Source organism: Mus musculus, chromosome 1 (genome assembly GCF_000001635.26).
Source record: "Mus musculus strain C57BL/6J chromosome 1, GRCm38.p6 C57BL/6J".
NCBI classification, from domain to species: Eukaryota; Metazoa; Chordata; class Mammalia; order Rodentia; family Muridae; genus Mus; species Mus musculus.
The window spans coordinates 119901661-119924157 of record NC_000067.6 but is presented as its reverse complement, the minus strand read 5'-3'; the positions used below and the strand labels follow the sequence as shown (position 1 = coordinate 119924157).

The following is a 22497-nucleotide window of genomic DNA, read 5'->3' as shown; positions in this document are numbered from 1 at the left end:
AAAAAAGTTGCCGGGCGGTGATGGCGCACGCCTTTAATCCCAGCACTTGGGAGGCAGAGGCAGGTGGATTTCCGAGTTCGAGGCCAGCCTGGTCTACAAAGTGAGTTCCAGGACAGCCAGGGCTATACAGAGAAACCCTGTCTCGAAAAAAAAAAAAAAGTTTATTTACTTGGCATGTGTGTGTGTGTGTGTGTGTGTGTGTGTGTGTGTGTGTGTGTTTGTGTGTGTTGGTTCTCTTCTTCTATGATTTGGGTCCGAGGAATCAAAACCCCATCTCAAGTCGGAGCAGCAACTGCCTTTACCCACTAAGTTATCTCTCCAGCTTCTAAATTCTTTTAAAGTATATTTATTGATTGATTTTGTATGCATGCATGTGTATATATGTATGGGCCTTCATGGGCCATGTGGGTACCAGGGATGGAACTCAGTCTGTCAGGCTTAGGGTAGCGTTTGCCTACAGACCTATTTAGCTGGCTTGACTTTCATGTTTTAATATCTTGGTATATCTTTATTGCGTTTCCAATATCCAGGGATTTCAAAGACTCCACCCAGTTACCAGAAAAGGTGGGAGAAAGGGTGCAGGAGGAGATGAAGAATCTGCGAAGCAAAGCTCTCAACACGTACCTGATTCTAGACTAAAACCCACTGGTGTGCCCGTTGCTCTCCTTGCCTTCAAAGGTCACTGAGGTCCTCTGAGTTCATTTACATTCAAACCACTTTTGGAATTAAAGTTTCTAGAGACAAGAATTGAAATGCAGATGCCTTGCTCTAAACTATATTTTTTCTTTCTGAAAATAAAAATATGCTGTTATGATGACCATGCTGAGAGATTCTTAGTGCAAGCCTTTGTGCTGGAATGAAGCCTTCTCAAACAAGCCAAGAGTCAATGTGGCAAGGGCCAATGGCCTGGGGCTGGGGGAAAGGCTCAGTCAGTCAAGTGCTTCCCTTACAAGCATGAAGACCTGAATTTGATCCCAAGAATCCACACAGAACACTGGTTTAATGGTACAAACTTCTAATCCCAATGCTGGTAGGCAAGAAACAAGAAGAGGGGATCAATGGCCAGCCAGTCTAGCCTACTTGGTGAACTCACTAGCCTGTAGTGAGGGACCTAGTCTCAAAAAACAGTGTGGCCAGGGTCACAAGGAATTATGCCTGAGGTTAGCCTCTGGCTTCCATACACATATGCACATGCACTCATGTGCACACACACACACACACCACTAAGAGGCTAAGACCCAGGCATTCCTGTTGCAGTTTCTGGGTGTTGTGGTGTCAGATGGATCTGGGAGGGATGTGACCTCCCACCTCTGCCCAGAATTCTCTGAAAAAGCCACATGAGTGAGAACACTGGCTGCCGGGGTAGCTGTGCTCAGAGCAGAGCTTGGCTAGCACTGACCCTGGGATAGCCATCGTTAGACAACTAGAACTCACAGGTGTACTTGGAAACATCTGTACAGCATTTGGAACTTAGGGAACTCCCAGAAGCACATGGGGGAGGAACAGGGGTGGGGATGTCATGGCAAAGATGCCAGGAATTCTGGTAGCCAGATCTTTGTTGTGTTTGTCAATGAGATTCCACTCATATGTGCAGGTGAGGATGGTTGATGGTGTTTGGGTTCTGTCATACACATAATTATCCAATTGTGATAGGACGATGTGGTAGTTTGAATATTCTTGGCCCAGGGAGTGGCACTATTTGGAGATGTGACCTTGTTGGAGGAAGTGTGTCACTGTAGGTTTGACTTTAAGACCTTCCTCCTTACCATGTGGGAGCCAGTCTTCTCCTAGCAGCCTTCAGATGAAGATGCAGAACTCTCAGCTCCTCCTGCACCATGCCTGCCTGGATGCTGCCATACTCCTGCCTTGATGACAATGGACTGAACCTCTGAACTTGTAAGCCAGCCCCAATTAATGTTGTTCTTATAAGAGTTGCTGTGGTCATGGTGTCTGTTCACAGCAGTAAAAACCTAACTGAGATAGATGTATTCTGTTCCCTTCTCTGTTCATGTATGTATGTATGTATGTATGTATGTATGTATGTGTATGTGTGTATATGTATGTGTGTATGTATTATGCAATTACATGTCTTGTTGCTGCAACAAAATACCCGACAAAGTGACTTAGGAAAGAAGGTTTCACTTTGGCTCATGGTTCCAGTGACTAAAGTCTGTCATGGCAGGAAAGATATGCCATCAAGTGAGGAAGGCATGGTGGCAGGAGCATGAGGCAGCTGCTCACTTGGCATCCACAATCAGGAAGCAGAGAGGTGAACGCTGGTGCTTCAGCTGTTGCCAGTCTTTCTTGGACCTGCTGAAAGGGCTCAAAAATCGCTGAAGGAAGACCCCAGACTCAGATAATGTACAAACTAAAGACCATTTATTCTGCAGAAACAATCAGGATGCAGGGGTCAACCATTTTTCAAACTGGCGACCTGAAGTAGAAACTTCTAGTTTCTTTGGAAAGCTAGTGATATCAAATGGTGTTTTGCTGGGGCACACAGGTGAAAAAATAAAAAAGTCTTGATAAAGCAGACACGTAAAAGACTGTTTTCCTGAATCAGACACTGGTGAAAGGATATTTTGTTGGAGCAGATACATGAAAGGACACAAGATGAAGGAATATAAATATGACCCACAGACAGTGGGAGGCAGGCACTGAGCTTTGGTTTGGTTTGCTCTGCCTCGCTAGTCTTCACTAATGACAGGCATGTATTGGTTCCCCTTACATAGCATTGTTGAGGTCAATTTGTGGTAACACTGTCATTGAGAGAAACTCACCAAGAACTGCTCATGAGTTTCCTGCAGCAGCCTGCTACTTCCACAGCCTTGCTTGGGGCCTGTTGGTGAGATTGGCAAGGGCTTCTTTAGCATGAACTACAGCTGCTGGTTCATGCCTGGTGTCTGCCTGCTGAAAGGACTGGTCTGCAGCTGCTAAGTTGTATTTGTTGTTTGCTACGGGACTGAGCTGCTAAGGAAGAACACTGTAATCTCCCCCAAAGAACTATTGCTGAACAGGTCCACTTCCCCGATATCCTAATAACTTCTCTACTACCACTACTGGGAGATGGGCTAGAGGAGAGGTTAAACCCTTATTAAAAGTAGGTTGCAAGAAATGTATGCCTACACTGACCCCAGACAAAGGCTCTCAAGCCTTCTTATAGGGAACCTGGTGAACTCTCTAGAAGGATTAGGTAATCTAAAATTTCATTGGTGGGTGCTAGGGAGTCACAGGTAGTCAGAGGTCTGCATTCCTATGTCATGACTGCTTAACCATAGAATGAGATCTGGTTGCCCAACACAGATGTCCCATTCTGAGATAAGCTATTTCCCCATCTGTGTGGTTATCCCCCAGATTGTCCTTTGGGAGAGGGTTGTATGACCTTGTTTCTGGGTTTTCTAGTCTGTTCTTGGAACTGGATGGTGTCTTGTGGCCTAGTTCCTGGACCTTATGGCCTGTTCCTGAAGCTGCTGCTTTATGGCCTTCTTTTTGAAATCTGGCCTGGTCTTTAAATGGAGACTAATGGGGTTTATTTTGTCCTCTCACCACCAGCTGCAGAATAAAGACACAGAGGCTTTATAAAAGCTTAGGCACTATAGCAGGTCTGCTTCCCAGCTAGCATACAAGTCAATTAACCCAACTATCCTAGTCCACCTCTGCCTCGTGTCCCGTTTTCTCTCTCTCTCTCTCTCTCTCTCTCTCTCTCTCTCTCTCTCTCAGCATGTCTGACCTCCTCTATGTCATGCTGGTGAATCTTTGGGCCCCTGATTCTTCCCATAGTCCATATCTCTCTCCGGAAGTCCCACCTTGTCTGTCAGATATGTATTAAACCAATCAAAAGTGAGGAAGATGTATGTTTACAAAATATGGAGCCAGGTGATGAGCCATAAGAATGACAATATATAAGTCCAGCCACTGGTCATCTCTTTACCTGTACAGAATCAAGACTTGGATAATATAGAGACAACCTTCACACAGTGCAACAAAATGTTACCCCAATGCTCAGCTCGCATCCTCCTTTTTACTCAGGCTGGGACTGCAGCCCAAGAATGGTGATGTCCACTGTAGGATGGTTTTCTCATCTCAGTTAACTTAACCTAAATAATCCCTCTGTAAAGAACCTGGTATAAGAGACATGCCCAGAGGTTTGTTTCCAAGATGATTCTAAATCCCACCAAGTTAACAAACAAGACTAGCCATCAACAATATGTATTTATAAATTGTCAAAAATCTCTCTGTGTCTTACACAAACACACACACACACACACACATACACACACACACACGTGTGCGCTGACATTAATATTAATTCCAGGACATGACATTAATTCCAGGACATGTACGACTCACTCCTCTGGAAAGGACAGCCATTGACTGTCCGGAGACCACAGGAGTCCAGCACTGATCAGGATTCCTTCAGGTGACAGGCACCTGCAGGGCGGCCCCTCAGCTCCCATCCCATGGAGTGAGTGGTCTGTTCTCCTGAATCTGTTTGGCAGAGTAAGTTGGCTTCCGCTGTGTCGAGGATGTAGCTCAGTTGGTGGGGTGCTGTGGAGCCTGTGTGAAGCCCAAGTTCCATCCCAGCACTGCATGGATGGGATCCTACATTTATTATGTCTATTTAGCCTCTGGCACCACAGAGGACATCCATAGTGGAATGGTTACATAGACCATGTTGGCGGTCTTGTGCCCTCTGGTGGGTGCTACAAGAAATACATCTCTTGCCACCTCAATTTCTACACCAACCAAATCCAGATCATCAGAAGAGCTTTCCCTACCCCCTCTTCAGATCTCCTATAAATGAAAAGAGGCAGGGAAATGTCACCTGCGTTTTATTCTGCAGTCAATGCCATGGATAAAGCTCCTTCGTTGCAGCCGTTGGCCGTGTGATGTTCAGAGGTTCCCTGGGTTCAGTCACTAAGTTCCTTGAGGAGCGTGGATGTGACAAGGGCATCTTGACTGAGGGACTGGGAGTCTCAGGTGCATCACTTGCTTCTGAAGATCTGGCAGCTTGCTTTTTCTTACACTTACTAATGTTTTTTTTCTTTATGCTTACTAACATTATCTATTAGATTTAAACTAGGGGCTGATCAGGCTACAGTAAACTGTACCCTCTAGAGAACCTGTCTGAATCTATAACAGGCTTCTCAGTCCTCAGCACCAGGACCCCAGAAAAGAAATGCTAAATTCCAGACCGGAAAGCTCAAATTAATTCCACCTGCAAGCCTCCTGTCCCCCACCCACACCTCCCTCACCTGTCCTCATAGTCTGGGATCCCCACTGCTGCAGCCTCCTGTTCACCCTATACTCCCCAGCCCCCACCCATTCTCATTGTTGATTCTGGGATCCCTGATCTCAGAGAGAGAGGGAAAAGTCTTCTGAGAGCTTGGGAGTCTACCTAGCAGAGGGTCTGTCTAACTCATAGTTCTGAAGGCATGGAAGTGCGCACCTTTAATCTTGGCAGTCAAGAAGCAGAGGCAGGCAAATGTCTGTGACTCAAAGCCAGCCTGGTCTCCATAACAAGTTTCAGGCAAACAAAAGCTACAGTGAGACCCTGTCTCAAAAACAAAACAACAAAAGCAAGCAACAAACAAAGCAGACAGCACCTGAGTGAACAGAGAAACTAACAAACGAGAACACTCCGTGGGTAGAAAACAGAAAGGTTTACTGGGGATCCAACAGTCAAGGCCACCTTTGGTGGGGTGGGGGAGCAGAGAGAAATACACAAAGAGCAGGAAGATCTGAGAGAGCCTGTGGGTCAGCATCCCGAGTCCAGGTACCAGCAGGAATGATGAAGCAGAGCCTGGAACGGATGCGGTGTGCAGGGACCTGCAGGTTGGGAGTTCCAGGGTGTGGGGATGGTGACGTGAGGGTGGGGAGCGGGGAGGGGATTCTCTGAGGGTTTCAGAGTTACAGTTCTTTTAGACAGTACTCAATGAAACAGCTTTCTCAGCTGAACTTCTGTGAAACAGCTTGTGGGCATGTACTTTATTCAGGGTTGATGAGGGCTATATATGAACCTTGAAGAGTGAGGAGGAGTTTTCAGGGTGAATGCAAGTCATTGGCTGGAACTGAACATACTGGAAATGTCTCATTTGCATGGAGAGTTGGTCCAGAATCTCAGGTACTTGCTGGGCAGATCCTTGTGGGGGGTGGGGGGGAGAAAGTTGAACCTGTAGGTTTGTCAAGGGCTACATGACCTTCCTCAGGTGTGGGTTCAGGCACTCTAGATAAAGTCAAGCAGAGAAGAGGGAGTCCTACTGGAAAAGGGACTCCTCCATTTTGTTTCGAGTTCAGAGCAGCTATCTAGATATGGTAGCCTGAGACCTTAAATAGCAGTGTTTCCCAACAACAGTCAGCAGGTTGGGGATCTGAGCTGATACAGGTTAGGAACTAGGTGTCCTCACCTAAGGTAGTAGACCTTTGAGGGAAGGTCAGGAGAGGTTCTGTGACAGGGCAAGACAGTACAGAGGCTCCTCCATCTTTTATCCTTGCTAAGGCTATTTTAGGTTTAACTAGAATTTGATCTCCTTGGTAGGAAAAAAAACCATGAAAAATCTCCCAACTTTATTCTAGGAACCTGAGGTCAAGATGTCCCAGAAAATGTATCTTAGCGTCTGTTAAATTGCCTGGTGTGTGACCCTCCCTGACCAGTTGTTTATCTTCGCTTCTGTTGAATGACTTGCTTCTGTAAAACTCCTTCCAGCAGCTGTCAATTGAGATACCAGGATGTAGGGGATGGGGGGTTGCCTTAAAAAAAAAAAAAACAAAAAAAAACTTACTCTAAACACTCAACCCTATACTTGGGTCTCAAATACCTGAGTATAATCCCAGCCAGCTGGAAGAAAGACTTTCAATTGGCTGTAAACTATGTCTGAGTGTTCATCTCTGGCTCCTAGTAGCAGTTCCTGGAAAACAGGAACCAGCTTGGGAAATGTACTTCTCTTTTAAACAGAAAGTCATCTTTAGGTTTGTTTATCTGACAACAATCCTGTTTACTGTGCTGCAGTCCTTCTGTTTGGAAAAATGTCACCAACACTGCCATTTATGAGATGGGGGGAGGGGTGTGTGTGTGTGTGTGTGCGTGTGTGGAGAACTATGTCTGAGGTTGACCTCTGACTCTGGTCTCCATGAACATGCACACACAAACACACAGAGTAAGAAACAGGCCAGGGTGGCGCCGAAGTATGCCCAACCACGAGCTGCTCAGCCAGGACAGCGACATTCTCTCTCTCAGAAAGTGCTTGCCTTTAAAGGGTCTCATGTTGTATGTTGGCTTGGCCAGCTTCCTTTGGAGCTTTGGAAACTGCTCAGCAAGTAGACAGCACTTGCCATGCGAGTGTGAGGACCAGAGCTGAGCTTCCCAGAACCCGTGCCAAAGCCTGGTGGGCATGGTAGCCTGCCTGTAACCCGTTCCATGATAGGTGTAGACAGGGCTTCTCAGAACAAGATGGCTTACTAGACTACCAGACTGGCAAACTCTAGATTTAGTGACAGACCTTGCCTCAATCAATAGGTAAAGAGTGACTGAGGGATACACCTACCATCAGCCTTAATCCTTGGCATGCACACATGTACATATATACATGCACATCCACACACATATAAACATGCACACACACACACATGTATATACACATACATACAAAAAATTTTAAAAACAAAACCTTGAGGTGCATACAGAAAGTAGTCAGAGGGCTCTAGCCCCAGTAACCAACAGTGGTTATCTTACACAAAGTTATAAACCAGCCTGCCTCCATCTTAGGCTTGAAAGCCATCTTATAGTAAAGACAAACTAGATTCATTCTTGTTTATAATTAAATATGTTTTTCAAGGATAGGCCCATGCCACCTGCAACCTTAGCTACAAATGGTTTTTTCACTGCCTTTTCTAAGGAACAGCAACCCTTTGTTTCAAAGGGTTATTATAACCATAGTTGTATAACTATTGTTGTGATCGCCTACAGCCATGTGTTTGCTTCAGGAGGTCGTTGGTGACCTGCTTGCTGTGTTTATATTCTGCTCCCACAGCCCCGCCTATTTGCCTGCCAAATCCCCCCTTTCGAAACCTCCTGCTCCAGGATCATAAAAACCCTTACCTGACCCATGTCCAGTGCTGATTTCTTGACCCCTACCTTTAGGGAGAGACAGCCCATGTACATGGATAAAAGTTTGCTTTAATTAATGTGGCTATAGGATTTGGGTCAGTGGCCTTTCTCCTTGCATTTGAGGGATTAACAAGAGACACAAGCATACCCCATCCCAGATACAGCCCAATAAACACAGGACTCTTTATTAAAGCCTTTTGCATATGATAAATAAGATAATTAATGGTTTCATTATGGTTATGATATTTCACGCACGCTTACAATGTTCATCGTATTCACCCTTTCTTGCCCCCCCCCCCCACTGATCTGCTGCTTCTTCTTTTTTTTTTTTTTTTTTTTTTTTGGTTTTTCGAGACAGAGTTTCTCTGTGTAGCTCTGGCTGTCCTGGAACTCATTTGTAGACCAGGCTGGCCTCGAACTCAGAAATCTGCCTGCCTCTGCCTCCAGAGTGCTGGAATTAAAGGCATGCGCCACCACGCCCGGCGATCTGCTGCTTCTTAATTACTCTCTCTTCTACTTTCATCTCTCAGTGTATAACAATGGATTTCATGAGGGTTGCTTACAGGAGCATGGGTGGGAGTTATTTGAAGGAGCACAAGCATTGCCCCAGAGGCTACATGACTGAAGAAAACGTCTTTCTCTCTCCAGCATCCATTAACTTGCCCATAGGTTCTCTCAGAGGGGTGAGGCCTCCCAAGGACCTCCCTGCTCCATGACAGATATTGACCAGTCCAATGCATCTGGCCAGGAGTCACAGCTGCTGTTATGGCTCCGACTTTACCCCTTACTGTAGAGATGCAACAAAGAGCACAGTAGTCTTGATATCTGGACCACCAGCTAGTCAATGACCACCATAATCTTTACACCCTGTTTCTCGGACTTAACTGGCCATCCATTGTTCCACATACCTCATATTGATGGGCTGTTTGTTAGTCCCTTCCACAGCTAACATCATGCCTAACATGACCACAACAACAGTCTGGTCTAAGGAAGAGCTCTCTCCCTCCCCCGGGCCATAGCTAAGGGTGGTAAGAGCTTCACCGAGACCCAGGAGTTCAGTTCTTAATGCTGAAAAAGCAAAGCACTCAGCCTGGGGCATTGGTGTTTTCCTGGCTCTGGATTAAGACTCAGGTCAGAACTTTTGCATTGATCCTCTTGCTCTGGGGGCTTCAGGGTTTGACCAGTGCTAGGCCGTAAGCAATCCTGGCTGTTCAACTATCTGAGAGTAGAGCTTGGGTCTTTGGCCTTCTTAGTTGTATGGACTATTGAGATCTGCCTGTCTCTGCCTCCCAAGTGTTGGGGTTAAAGATCCGGGCCCCCATGGCCATGGAACCAATGCTTTTTATTAAACTTCTTCGCACATACTCTCACACTCCAGGTTCTCGTTCCCTGGAGAATCTGAGTAATACTGGGGGTAAGTGTGTTTTAAAGGACCAACTAAGCTGGGGAGGGGGTGGTGGCTGGTGGTGGCTGTGGTGTGGGCCTTTAATCCCAGCACCCAGGATGTAGAGGCAGGTGGACCTCTGAGTTTGAGGTCAGACTGGTCTACAGAATGAGTTCCAGGACAGCCACAGCTACATAGAGAAATCATATCTTAAAAACCAAACCAAACCAAACCAAAACATCAACTAAGTTCACCCAAAGTGTGGTTTGAGATGTCTCAGGAAATTTGATTTTCAAAACAAAAAAGGAAATTGTGAGATATAAATAAGGAAGATAATCTGTAAGGTGTGTGGATTAATTGAAAGTTGACTATAAACCAAGTAGAATAATATCTTTATACAGAAATTCCTGGATGTATTAAGGTAATATTTGTAAACAGACTTTATGCTTAAAGATATGAGATAGCTCTAACCTACTGAATAGTAATGAAAACACTAGCAATGGTGAGTATTATTTTAACACCCAAAGCCCCTGGGCACTGTTTTTTTAGAAAACTCCTCAGACTATTAATGAGATGGCTGAAGTGGTAAAGTGACTGCCACAAAAGCATGCAGACTTGAGCTCAGTCCTCAGCAGCCACATAAAAACAAACAAAACCAAAAACCTGGCTGTTAATGGTGTATGATTGTAATCCCAGCCCTGGGGAGACAGAAGCAGGCAGACCCCTGGGGCTCACTTGATCAGGCTGGCTACCTTAATTGCTGAACCCCAGATGCCAGTGAGATAACCCTATCTCCAAAAACGGGTCAGCTGTCTCCTGAGGAGCAACATCCAAGTTCACCTATAAATGAATGAGCGCACATTTGTGTATCCACGCATCTACCATTTGTTGGGTGTGCCTTCTAGTAAGTACTTATTACTTAACTCTAATATGGTCTACACCACACTTCTTTTCTTGTATTGTTTTGTTTTGTTTTTCGAGACAGGGTTTCTCTGTATAGCCCTGGCTGTCCTGGAACTCACTTTGTAGACCAGGCTGGCCTCAAACTCAGAAATCCGCCTGCCTCTGCCTCCGGAGTGCTGGAATTAAAGGCGTGTGCCACCACACCCGGCTTTAGACCACAATTCTTGCTGGTCTCACAAGGTCACTTGACCTTCGGAATGCAGCGGTCACTGGCAGCAATTCCAGACCTTTCTGTCCTCGCTTTTCTCATTAAGCTTAGCTCTCCTCCCAGCGTACTGCACAGATACCTATTCGGCGCTACAGAAATCCGGGCCAGCAGGTCTCTATCTTGGCTCCGAAGGGCGCCGCGACACGGCTGAATTGGATAACAAAGTCCTCAAACTGCTCCACCTCGCCCTGAATAAGACCTTAGAGAGCAGACCTCAGGACCAGAACAGAAGCGCTGCTCCAAGCCCCGCCCACAACGCCCGTTCCGCCCACAAAGGCCCCGCCCACAAAGGCCCCCAGACCGGCGTGCTTTGCGCCTGCTCAGTCCGGCGCGGGAGCGGCGTGTTCTAAGGTTGCTACCGAGGTAAGCTCTCCTCTTGGCTGTGAGTTCTCTTATGTCCAGCTTCCGGGTTCAGTCATGTTCCGGTTGTTGGAAGCAGCCCGGTATGTGTCAGGGCGGAATCACATTGAGAGCTCTTCTAAAGCCAGAGCCTACACCTGCTTCTAGGCCAACTGCGAGACTCAGAGGCCGACCCGGGAGAGGTTGTTTTTGTTTTTGTTTTTTGTTTTTTTTTTTGTTCCCTTCCAAGGACCCTGTCTTTTCTAGCCTCAGTTTCCTCTTGGAAAGAATGAGTTAAATGAGTGATACAGAACCCTACGTTTTGTTTACAGTAGTACATTGCTAATCAAACGCTTCGCGGAGATAGGAATAAAGTGAAATTTCATCCAAAGAGAAATAACAGTCATAGTGACATAATCACAGACGAAATAAGGTGCCCAGAATATTCAAAAGTGCGCCTGTGAGACTTTGTCTCAAAAAAAAAACCACCACCAATTAACTTTAAAAACAATATTAACTTTGCTAATGAGTGAGGTGGATGGTCTGTTTGGTCTGTTTGTGTATATATAATAGATAACATTTTTAAGGTGAACAGCTTGCTATGAATCTCTAACGGCCCGTGATCAAATACCGAACCTTTGCTATCAGTGGTTAGCCTGCCAAGAAAAGTGTCTCATGAGGAATGACCTGAACAACAGGAGTTTATTTTTTCTTAGTTCCAGAGCTGGAGGTCCAAGACTCAGGTGTGGCCAAGCTAGGCTCCCTGGGTATTTCAGCAAGGCTAACAAATGGCCATCTTACCCCTGGATCTTCATGTGGTATTTTTTCTGTATGTGTCCGGATCTGAGCTCGAAAGCAGTGAGATCTGAGTATTGCTATCCCACGAACCTTCCGTTTCTATTTCAATGATAGGCCGAAGCTCCAAATACAGCCACCTCGTAAGATAATGGAAATGTGGCTCAACCATGGGAGCTTGGTGGAAGTAGGGACACTAGGCAGCATGTGACACTGCCACTTGTGGTTTTGGCCAATAAACCTGTCCAGCTGCATCCCTTTTCACAGCTGGAAATAAACTGTTGTGGTATGGGCTCTGAAGTATGATTTTTTTTTTCTTAGACTGACTGAATCCAGTGAATTCTCTGTGTCCTCAGACTCTATATTTGGTGATACCACCAGCTACATATCAAAAAATGTTTTGGAAGGAAAATTTGTATCTGTACTGAACATGGCTTTATTTTCTGGCCTTTAATTCCTAAGCAATATAGCATCACAAATTACAAATGTAGTGTTTGCATTGTAATAGGTTCTGTAATAACAAATACTAAGCCTTTTTGTAAGAGATGAGCATGTGAGGATCTTGGAATGTTTGTATCTTGAATCTAATCCTCTAAGGATATGCACATATAGTATTTATGTATAAATGTGTGCGTTTAAATATTCCCTGTGTTTATTAGTGTTACATGTATTTCCTAGTACAGTTGGCTGTCTGTGTCCATGCATATTCAATCAGCCAAGAACTGAAAATATGCAAGCAAAACTGTGTCTGCTGAGCAGGCAGACATTTTAGTCGTAGTCTAGCTCTATATGTAGTCTTGTGTTGTAGTGGGTATTATAAGTAGTATGGAGATAACTTAAAGTATGTGAGAGGTGGGTATATATATATATATATTTTATGAGAGCTCATATGCAAATGCTATGCTATTTATATAAAGCAACTGATGGTCTTTGATTTTTGGTATCTGTGGGGATCCTGGAAGTAAACCCTTGTAGCCACTGAGGGACAGCTGTATACGCAGTGCTCTCAGAACTGTGTCTAGCATACAGTAGGTGATTAAACATGTGAATCCTAAGTCAGTTAGAGAGTCACTCTAGGATGAGTGGTGGTTGGAGAGAGGCTGTCGAATACTTAGTGCTGTGTCTAGCCATGGCAATACAGCCATTGCCAGAGGATGTCCACCACTGTGAGACACTGAAATGTCCTCTCTGTATTTACCCATCACAGTTGCTCTACACCTGGCTGCCAATGGGAAAGCTGATTCTGTGAAGCCTGAGGTGTCGGACTCTGGATGGAACCCGTACTCTCAGCCACAATGCAGTGTCACTTCAGTTAGGAACATTGTGGCCCCGGAGGTTGTTTAGCCCACAACCTGACAGAACCATCGGCTGACTTCTCTTCTTCTTGGCCAGTCTATCAGCAGAGGCAGTACTCATGGCTGGTCCTCTGTGGAGGGCTGCAGCCTTTATACAGAGACACAGAACAAGCCTATTGGTGGGTTCCTGTGCAGGCCTGTTTGGGGTTCAAATCTCATTTCACCTCTTCCCAGATCCCATAGTCCAGTGGCTCTACCAGTACTGGCCTCAGGGCCAACCAGCTCCTCTTTCCCCTCATCTGTGGAGCCTCTTCCAAGAGGTGCTAAAGGACATAGGTGTCCCTTCGGGTCACTGCTACAAGCCTTTTACCGCCTTCACTTTTCAGCCTGTGAGTGCTGGATTCCCACGGTTGCCTGCTGGGGCTGTGGTGGGAATCCCTGCCATCTTCCTGGGTGGCCCTGTGACCAACATTGAACACTCTGTGATCATACATGGGCAAAGAGTGGATTGGCAAAGCCCAGCAGGCACCAGGCTGAGAGATGCCCTGACCATGTCTCATAATGCCCAGAAGTTTGCCTTGGCCAAGGAGGTGGTATACCTGGAGAGTGGTGTGGCTGCCCTACAGACCCTGCCAGCCCCAGCTTGCCTAGCAGGAACATGGGCAATAAGTGTGGGTGCCAAGCATGCCCTGGGGCTCTACGGAGGCCCCATGAGCTTGCGAACTGCCTTTAACTTGGTGGCAATAGTGGTAGGCTATGTAGCCTATACCTTTTCCAAAGACTCTCTCACTCTTGCCCTGGAAGGCTGGCTGGACCGCCGCACGGCCTCTCTGTCTGCAGCCTATGTCCAGGGTGGAGTGGAATTCTATGAGAAGATTCTGTCAGGAAACTTAGCCCTACGCAGTCTTTTGGGCAGACAAGGAGAAAAGCTGTATACACCAAGTGGAAACATTGTCCCCAGACACTGGTTTCGCATCAACCATTTGCCCTACACCACCCGCCGGGACTCTCTACAACAGATGTGGAGGGCAACAGTCAGCCCAGGCCGCTTCTGAGAATCCAGGCAACAGGGCAGTCCTGGCTTGCATAGGCACTGCCTCGTGATGAACTTGAGATGAATCTCTTAGTGTGGTTGCACCCACAGCCCAGGGTCAGAAGAGTGACCGTCTTTGGAGTTAAACAATTCAACTCTGTCCTCGCCATGAATAGACTCTGGCTGAGCGTGAGTCCCTATATGAATCTTGAGTCTTGTTTACCTCAACTATGAAGTGGGGAGGACTGATTGTAGGGTTGTATGAGATTGTGAGCCTGAGGGCCTGGTAGAACGCAGCATAAATAAACAGGGCTTTCTTCCCTAGTGGTCTCTGAATTCCAGTGGACTGTGGAAGTCAAACCATGAGTCACCACCAGACATGTTTCTGATATATCCACCCTTTCTTTCTTGCAGTGGAGAACTGCCCTAATCTACCAGATAGCATATAGCTAATTTATCCCTTGCCTTGATCCTTGGACAAGAGACCCTAGCAGGACAAGGTGAGGAGACTTGTGATCACAGAGCTAGACCTAACTTGGCCATTCACATCATCTTCTCCTTGGAAATTCTCTCTTCCCTGGGCAGTCTTGAAGGATACCAGCCTGGGTCCAGTGTAACTCAGAGGAAAGGCCACACACCATAGGAAGGGTACTCTGGTGGCTGTGGTAGGCTGAAGAATGGCAGGGTGGGATAACCAGTGGCTTCTACTCAGACTTTGTATGTGGTTTAGAGTTGAGTGCACTGCCAGCCACGGGTCCTTTCCCCTGGTCATGGCAGGCTGAGCTCTTGAGGACAAGGGACTCTAGAGCAGAATACAATATGGGACTGATACGTGGATGGTGTTCTAGCTTTCTCTTCTGTAGATGTGATAAAAAAATACTCTGACCAGAAGCAACTCTAGTAGGAGAGGTTTACACTTCTAGATCATATCCTCCAATCCATCTTGGAGGGAAGTCAGAACAGGAACTCAAGTCAGCCCTGGTGTCAGGGACGATGAAAGAATGCTGCCTTCTGGTAACTCTTAACTCCCAGTCTCTGCTCAGCTAGCTTTTTATACAACCCAATACTACCTGCCTATGGATGCTACTATCCATCCATTAATAGTGAAGATAATCCCCCACAGACACACAGAGACCAGTCTTCAGTTGAGGCTTTCCCTTCTCAGGACTGTAGGCTTTGTCAAGTTGACAAATCTAACCAGGACAGATGGATAAAGTAGTTACTAGATGGATGGCTCTCCATCCAGGCTGACAACACTCTACATCCCTCAGTCACTGCTGTTGCTGTATGCTGCTAGCTAAGGGCCAAAAGTCCACATCAACACCCACATGGAAAAGTATGGACACCGTGGCTCCATCTTCTTGGCCCTTAACACTCTAACACTACACTATCTACTCTTAATCTTGCGAGGAACCAAGATGGTGGCAGCAGGCCCCTCAATTTATTTGCTCAAGTGCTAGGGTTTAAATATGGAAGCTGTGTCCCCATTGTGGCAGTGTTGAAAGTAGGGAAGCCTTTGAGAGGTGGGGCCCAGTGGGAGGTGATGAGGCCCTTTGGGGTATCATCTTCAGGAAGGATTTGTGTTGGCCTTGCACAGTGAGCTCTGGCAGGCACAAGTAACTAAAGCTTTGGTTTACTTTAGTTTTTGAGATGAGGTCTCCCTGTGTTGCCCTTGCCAGCTCAGCCTTCTGAGTAGCTGTTGCTGCAGATGAACCACCATACCAAGCACAGTTGTTAGAATAAGAGCAAGACCAGTGCAGAGTCCACACTGTGGTATACATCTGGAATTGCAGCATTTTGGGCAGGAGGATTATTAGTTTGAGGCCAGCCTATGCTACACAGTGAAACCCTGTCTTAGAATAATAAACATGCCATGGTGCCTCACACATGTGAACCCCAACACTTGGTAGGTTGAAGTGGTTAGAGGTTAACATGGGTTACGTAGTGGTGAATTCTAGGCAAGACTGACCTAGGCCAAAACCCTATCCAAAGAGCAAGTCCTTCCCCCATGGCTTCCCGATATTGTACCCTCTTCCATGACACCTTCTTCAAGGTGTCACCAGAGATGAGCATGAAGAAGAAGGTGATATTTTCCTGAACCTCCAGAATTATGAGCTAAATAAACCTCTTAAAAAAAAAAAAAAGATCCAGCCTTAAGTTTTTTCTTGTAACAGCTGAAAACACCAATACAGGAAGCTAGCCCTGGGTAGAGGAGGAAACTAGTCCCTGAAGTAGCTGCTTATTTCTCTCTCCTGCTCCTGGTCGAAATCTTAGTTTCCACTCATAGACTTTCCCATGTGTTTACATGCTCCCTGCTCCCACAGTCTTAGCTAATTTGCACTCTCTCTCTCTCTCTTTCTCCTCTCTCTCTCTCTCTGCATGTGTGTGTGTGTGTGTGTGTGTGTGTGTGTGTGTGTGTGTGTGTGTGTGACCATATTCAAAGGGACCTGAACTTTACCCTCAAGGTGACAGATTCTGGCTTCCCAGCTTCTGGCCCTGCATTCATGGGGTGTGGCCAACCTTTTGTCTGGAAGCCATGAAAGCCTCTTCAAACCTGCAGTGGGAGCAGATTTCCCTGGCAGCTGTAACTGCCTAGATCCATCCAGTCACCATATTCACATAAAGCTGTGCATGGGCACGGTGACAGTGCCCCCTGAAGCAGCTTCCTCCAGTGGGGACTGTGGCTCTGAAACTCCCTCCCCACGGGCCCAGGAAACCTTCCAGAGAATTCTGCTGTCTCTGTACTCTCTGATGTCACAAGGACTTTTTGGAGCTGGGAGATAGCTCAGTCACTAAAGTGTTTGCTTTGTAAGCTGAGGACTGAAGTTTGATCTGTAAAACCCACATTAAAAAAAAAAAGGCCAGGGTTCTAACTGGGGAGTCAGAGACAAGTGGATTCCTGAGGCTCGTTGACCAAGCACCCTAGCCTGTTTAGTGATTTCTAGGTAAATTGAAAGACAGTTTCCCAAAAAAGCATGATTAAAGATAAAATTGGGTTAAAGTCACTTGCCACCAAACCTGACAGCCTGACACACATACCTGACAGGACCAACTCACACAGCTGTCCTCTGACCTCACCTGTGTAATGACACACACTCACATACACACACACACACAAATAAGTAAGTAGGTAGGTAAATGATTAAAATGTAATTTAAAAGCTTTTTAAAAGATGGTAGCAAGGCTGGAGAGATGTCTCAGTGATTAAAAATCACTTGCTGCTTTTCTAGAGGACCCAAGTTCAGCTTCCAGCATTCGCAATGGGCCGCTCACAACCACCAATAACTCCGGCTCCAGGGGATTGATTCAACACCTTTTGACTTCCTTGGGCACCCACATACTTGTAGCATGTATAGAAGCAAAAATTAAAAATATATGTAGTGACTAAAGAAGATGTGCCCCACCCCATACAAACATCCCATCTCTCCTGTCTCTTCCCCCTTGGTCATTCATAGGCCCTCAACCTCATGTTCTCCTGCCTGGTTGTCTAATCTCAAGGGACCTCAGCTAACACTGTTGCTCCCTCATCCAGGCAGACATATGAGCTCCTAGGGCCTCACTCCTGCCCTCAAGTGGCTCTCAGTTCTACACTCACACCTCAATGATAGCGCATGAGACCAGAGCATAGGAGATGCGTGAAGGAGCACAGGAGAAAGGGTCTAATTCAGCTTGGATTGAACGTACAGAGAGGACTTCCAAGAAGACATGCCCTGTTCCCTAAATCCGAAAGACTGACCCACATAAGAATGTCAATGTCCATACATGACACTTGTTATGTGCCATGTGTTTTGCATACATTTGCTTATGTGATTCCTGCAATATTCATATTACTCTGTTGCAGTCTGAATATTTGTGTCACCTCCAAATTCATGCACTGAAACTTGAGTCTGTCTGCTACTATTAAATGGTAGGCCACTAGGGAGGTGTCCTGGTTTGCTGTGACCAGACACTAACCAAAAGCAGCTTGAAGAGGAATGCATGTATTTGGCTTACAGGTTACAGTCCCTCATTAAGGAAAGCCAAGGCAGGATCAAGGCTGGAAGCTGAAGGCAGGAACTGAACCTGAGACCGTGGAGGAATGCTAGTTAATGGCTTGCTTCCAGGCTCACAGTCACCTTTCCTATACAACACATGACCACCCATCCAAGAGTGACATAACCCATAGTCACTTCACTAATTAGCAGTTTTAAAAAATGCTCCCCACAGGCCGGGCTGTGGTGGTGCACGCCTTTAATTCCAGCACTCCGGAGGCAGAGGCAGGCGGATTTCTGAGTTTGAGGCCAGCCTGGTCTACAAAGTGAGTTCCAGGACAGCCAGGGCTACACAGAGAAACCCTGTCTCAAAAAAAAAAAAAAATGCCCCCCACAGACAAGACCACAGGCCAATCTGATGGAGTCAATTCTTCAACTTACGTTTCCTCTTATTGAGATGACAAAACCATCAGGAGTGGCAGCCATGCCCTAAAGGACTTTCCCAAACTACAGTAAACATGTGTGTGCATGCTTGTGGAGTCTGGACAGTAATGTCAGTTGTCTTTTCCTGATCTTTTCATCTTTACTTTTTGAGATAAGGTCTCTCACTGAACCTGAAACTTTTCCACTCAGACAGGCTGGCTGGACAATGAATATCATGGATTTGCCTGGGTCTGTGCCCACTGCCATTTTCAGCATTTAAAAAATTATTTATTTATTCATTGTATATGAATGTTTGCCTACATGTATGTATATGCACCATGTGTGTGTCTAGTACCTGTGGAGGCCAATAGAAGATGTTGGATCTTCTGGAACTAGAGTTATGAATGGTTGTGGACTGCCATGTAGGTGCTAGGAACTGAACCAGGGTCCTCTGTAAGAGCAGCAACTCTGGGTCATGCCATTAACTACTGAGTCATGTTTCCATCCCCATGCTCAGCATTTTTTATGTGAATTTTGGGCATCTAAACTCAGGTCCTCATGCTTGCATAACAGACACTTCACTGGCTGATCCATCTCCCTAATCCATTTATGGATTAGGCTTCATCCTGGCCTGGTACCCTTAGAAAAGCAGCAGTAGGCAGCACTGACCTCTTTCCTGCTCCTGCTCCTCTTGCCCCTGCCCCTGCCCCTGCCCCTGCCCCTGCCCCTGCCCCTGCCCCTGCCCCTGCCCCTGCCCCTGCCCCTGCCCCTGCCCGACAGTCAGTGTTCAGAAAGCATTTGCTGAATGAATCAACGGGAGAGAGACTGATAGTAGAAGCAGCATCAGGAAGGAAGGTGTATTGTAGCTTATACCTTCAGATGGTTTTTAGTCCATTGTGGCTGTGAAGGTGTGTTGGAGAAGCTCAGTCGGTAGTTCCAATAGTGGCTGCTCACTTCACTGGGGATGTGCTGGTCAATTCTGACAATCCAGACTCACTGAGGAAGAGAGTTTCAATGGAATTGTCTAGATTAGGTTGACCTGAAAGCATGGCTGTGGGGGAGTGTCTTGATTGCTAATTGATCTAGAAAGACCCAGCACTATTTCCTAGGTCACAAACTACGGCTAGAAAGCCAGCTGACAGCAAACAAGGAAGACTTAGGTTCCCTGTTCTCGAGAGACTTGTGGCTGTGCGGTGGTTTGAATGAGATGAACCCTATATTCTCAGGTGTAGCCTTCTGGAGGAAGTGTGTCACTGGGGGTAGGAGTATTTACTCATGGTCCTCTAGAGTAATAGAACTTAAGGTATATATATATATATATATATATATATATATATATATATATATATATATATATATATATATATGATTAGTGTGTGTGTGTGTGTGTGTGTGTGTGTGTGTGTGTGTGTGTGTGTGTGTGTGATTTATTAACAGTTTACAGGCTGTGGTCCAGCTAATCCAACAATGACTGACCATGAAAGGAAAAGTCCAAGAATCCAGTAGGTGTTCAGTCCATGAATGTCTCTGCTGGTCTTCAGCATACGCTGGAATCCCAAAGCAGTAGGCTCTAAGCTAATGAAGGAATGAACTTGCTAGCAAGGTGAGGGCAAGCAGGCAAAGAGCAGAAGCTTCCTTCTTCCACGTCCTTATGTAGGTTTCCAGCAGGAGGTGTGGCCCAGATTAGATCTGGCTTAAAGGCATGTCTTTTCCCAACTCAAAAGATCTGGATTAAAAGTGTGTCTTCCTACCTCAAAGAGCCAGGTGAGAAGTGGACCTTCCTACTTTAAGCAAAACAAACAAAACAAACAAACAGGAAACAAACAAACAAACAAAACAAAACCAAATAAACCACAGGTCTGCCCTTCATTTTTGGGTTCTAGTCCCAGATGTAGTCAAGTTGACAACCAAGAGTAGCCACTGTGGGCTTTGGGAGTTCGAGAGCCACATGCCACTCCCAGTTCACCCCCTCTGCTCTGTCTGGGGTTGAGTGTGTGAGCCCTCAGCTCCTGCTTCAGCTGGCATACTTGCCTGCCCATTGCCATGTTTCCTCACTATAGGAAACATGATAGTGATAGATTCTTATCCCTCTGAAAGTGTAAATCCACATAAATCCTTTCTTCTATCAGCTGCCTTGGTCACGGTGCTTTACCACAGTGATGGGAAAGTAACCAATGCAAGCTGTCTCCAGCTCATCCGTGACTTCCTGCAGTTATGGGCTGTAGCCCAGGACTGTAAGCCAAGTAACGACCCTAAAAGATGCTCTGCTCCGGGCATTTTATTACAGCCACAGAAATGAAAATGGGAACTGGGGACCAGGAAACAGCCCAACAGGAAGTAGACAGGATATAACCTTCAAAGGCTTACCCGGAGTGGCCAAGTCCTGCCTGCTGAACTCCCGTTCCTCAGGCTTCCATCTCTCAAAATAGTCCCACCGGCTCGGGGCAGTTAAGATACAGTTTCAGATCCAAGTCACAGCAGTGTCTGGGCTGTGAGAGTCATTTCAGTGTAACCTTTCCCAGGGGGCCATGCAACAGAGAGGCTGCTGCAACCAGACCTCTCAAGCCCAGCCTTCTCCCCTCTGGGTAAGGCAATTCAAAAGGGACCCACCGTCTTATGACCTTGCTTCTAGCGAATGCTGGAATCCTCTCTCAACCATTGTTCCTCAGGTCCAGACCTGCCCGGTTGGCGTCTGTCACACTGACTGTCCTGCCTGGTCCATGGGGGAAAGTATTTCAGTAATGAAGTCCAGATGCAGCCCCTGTAGGGGACAAGTGTGCAAATGTCCTGGGCAATAGCCAGCTCACAGGCTGTGAGAGTTCCCAGGAGCTGGCCCAAACTGCCTCACCCTGCCTTTGGTGCCCACTCCTGCTAACCCTGAGAAATCACTGCCTTCTCTCCACCCCCCAACTCCTGTTCTACCCATTTTTGAATGGCCTCCGGGGCTGTCCCTGCCAACCTAATGAATGTCAGACACCATCTGTTGCCTAAGCCCGTGGCAGCTGCTGGGAACATGCTTGCATACATATGAATTGATTTGGTTTGGCCTTGTGATAAGACCCTGAGATGAGCAAAGGAAGGATTTGCTAAGTTAATCAGGGGTCACATCAGCCTATGGGAGGCCTGACAACACAAGAGCAAGACCTCAGGGGTGGGGGGTAGTGGGAAAGAGGTGGGGCTGACACAGCCAAGGAGACCCAGTAAGCTGTGGACTCAGAAAGAAACTTTAAGTTGCAGTCTTGGCACCTGTGTGCCTATGAGAGGAACAGGCCGACATCTCTCTGACAAGGCCAAAGCTGAGGTGGGCCTCAGCAGAGGTGGCTCCTGACATTCCATGGAGATGACTTTTTCTCTCCTTATTCTGCCCAGCTCAACACTGGAACTTATCCCAGGAACAGTATTATAGCTACCAAACTGAGAGCTAGCCTATTTCCTCATCTAATTGCCACTAAAGTCCTCAAAAGGACAGGCAGGCATCTGGGCTGGGGACATGGCTCAGTGGCTAAAGTACTTGCTGTTCAGTTCTGAGAACCTGAGTTTGATTTCCTTCCATGATGTATGCTCCAGGCCTTGGACTCAGGTCAGGCATGGTGGCAAGACCTTTACTGCTGAGCCATCTTGCAGCCCTTTCCCCTTCTGCTTTGATAAAGGAGGTCACAGGGGCATAGGGGATGTAAAAATCATGTATTCCAGGAAGTTTGGTAAGGTAGAGCAGGTTGAGACCCGGAGACTGGTGGGCACACACCTGAGGCTCAGGCAACTTCCAGCTCCCTGCCAGACTCCTGGCCTGGAGCATGTGTCATGCTTCTCACATAAAAGAAACATGTCCTATGGTCACATAGGCCCAAGACAGAGTTCTCCTATTTAGTGAGGTACCTAGAGGCCTGTAGGGCTTAGCCAATGAGCTTCCCTTCCCAGACACTCCTCCTTGCAAAGGATATTTAATCTCAGGCCCACCCTGAGAACGTGGGTGTGATTT

At 46.6% G+C, this 22497-nt stretch overlaps 2 protein-coding genes and 1 long non-coding RNA gene across 8 annotated transcripts in view; 2 read left to right on the top strand and 1 right to left on the bottom strand.

The window, feature by feature from the left end:
- Cfap221 (cilia and flagella associated protein 221) overlaps nucleotides 1-818 on the top strand; it is an 83619-nt gene extending 82801 nt beyond the window's left edge. For 5 of the 6 annotated variants that reach the window (XM_017319885.2, XM_017319882.2, NM_001115074.2 and 2 more), the window contains one exon: nucleotides 531-818. In XM_017319885.2, the coding sequence (XP_017175374.1) occupies nucleotides 531-639 (109 nt within the window). In that variant the 3' untranslated portion in view covers nucleotides 640-818. The remainder of the gene's footprint in view (nucleotides 1-530) is intronic. The other variant, XM_030253071.1, reaches the window with a different exon arrangement.
- Nucleotides 819-5644: 4826 nt separating this feature from the next.
- Nucleotides 5645-21568, bottom strand: Gm28209. The gene is made up of 3 exons (XR_003948701.1): nucleotides 20886-21568; nucleotides 19392-19514; nucleotides 5645-6750 (listed from the first exon to the last, which is right to left on the bottom strand). It is a non-coding gene; the product is annotated as a predicted gene 28209 (long non-coding RNA).
- Nucleotides 10975-16268, top strand: Tmem177 (transmembrane protein 177). The gene is made up of 2 exons (NM_175106.4): nucleotides 10975-11025; nucleotides 13004-16268. Exon 2 carries the CDS (start codon nucleotides 13211-13213, stop codon nucleotides 14144-14146), a length of 936 nt encoding a protein of 311 aa, NP_780315.1. The 5' UTR covers nucleotides 10975-11025; nucleotides 13004-13210; the 3' UTR covers nucleotides 14147-16268.
- Nucleotides 21569-22497: the final 929 nt, after the last annotated feature.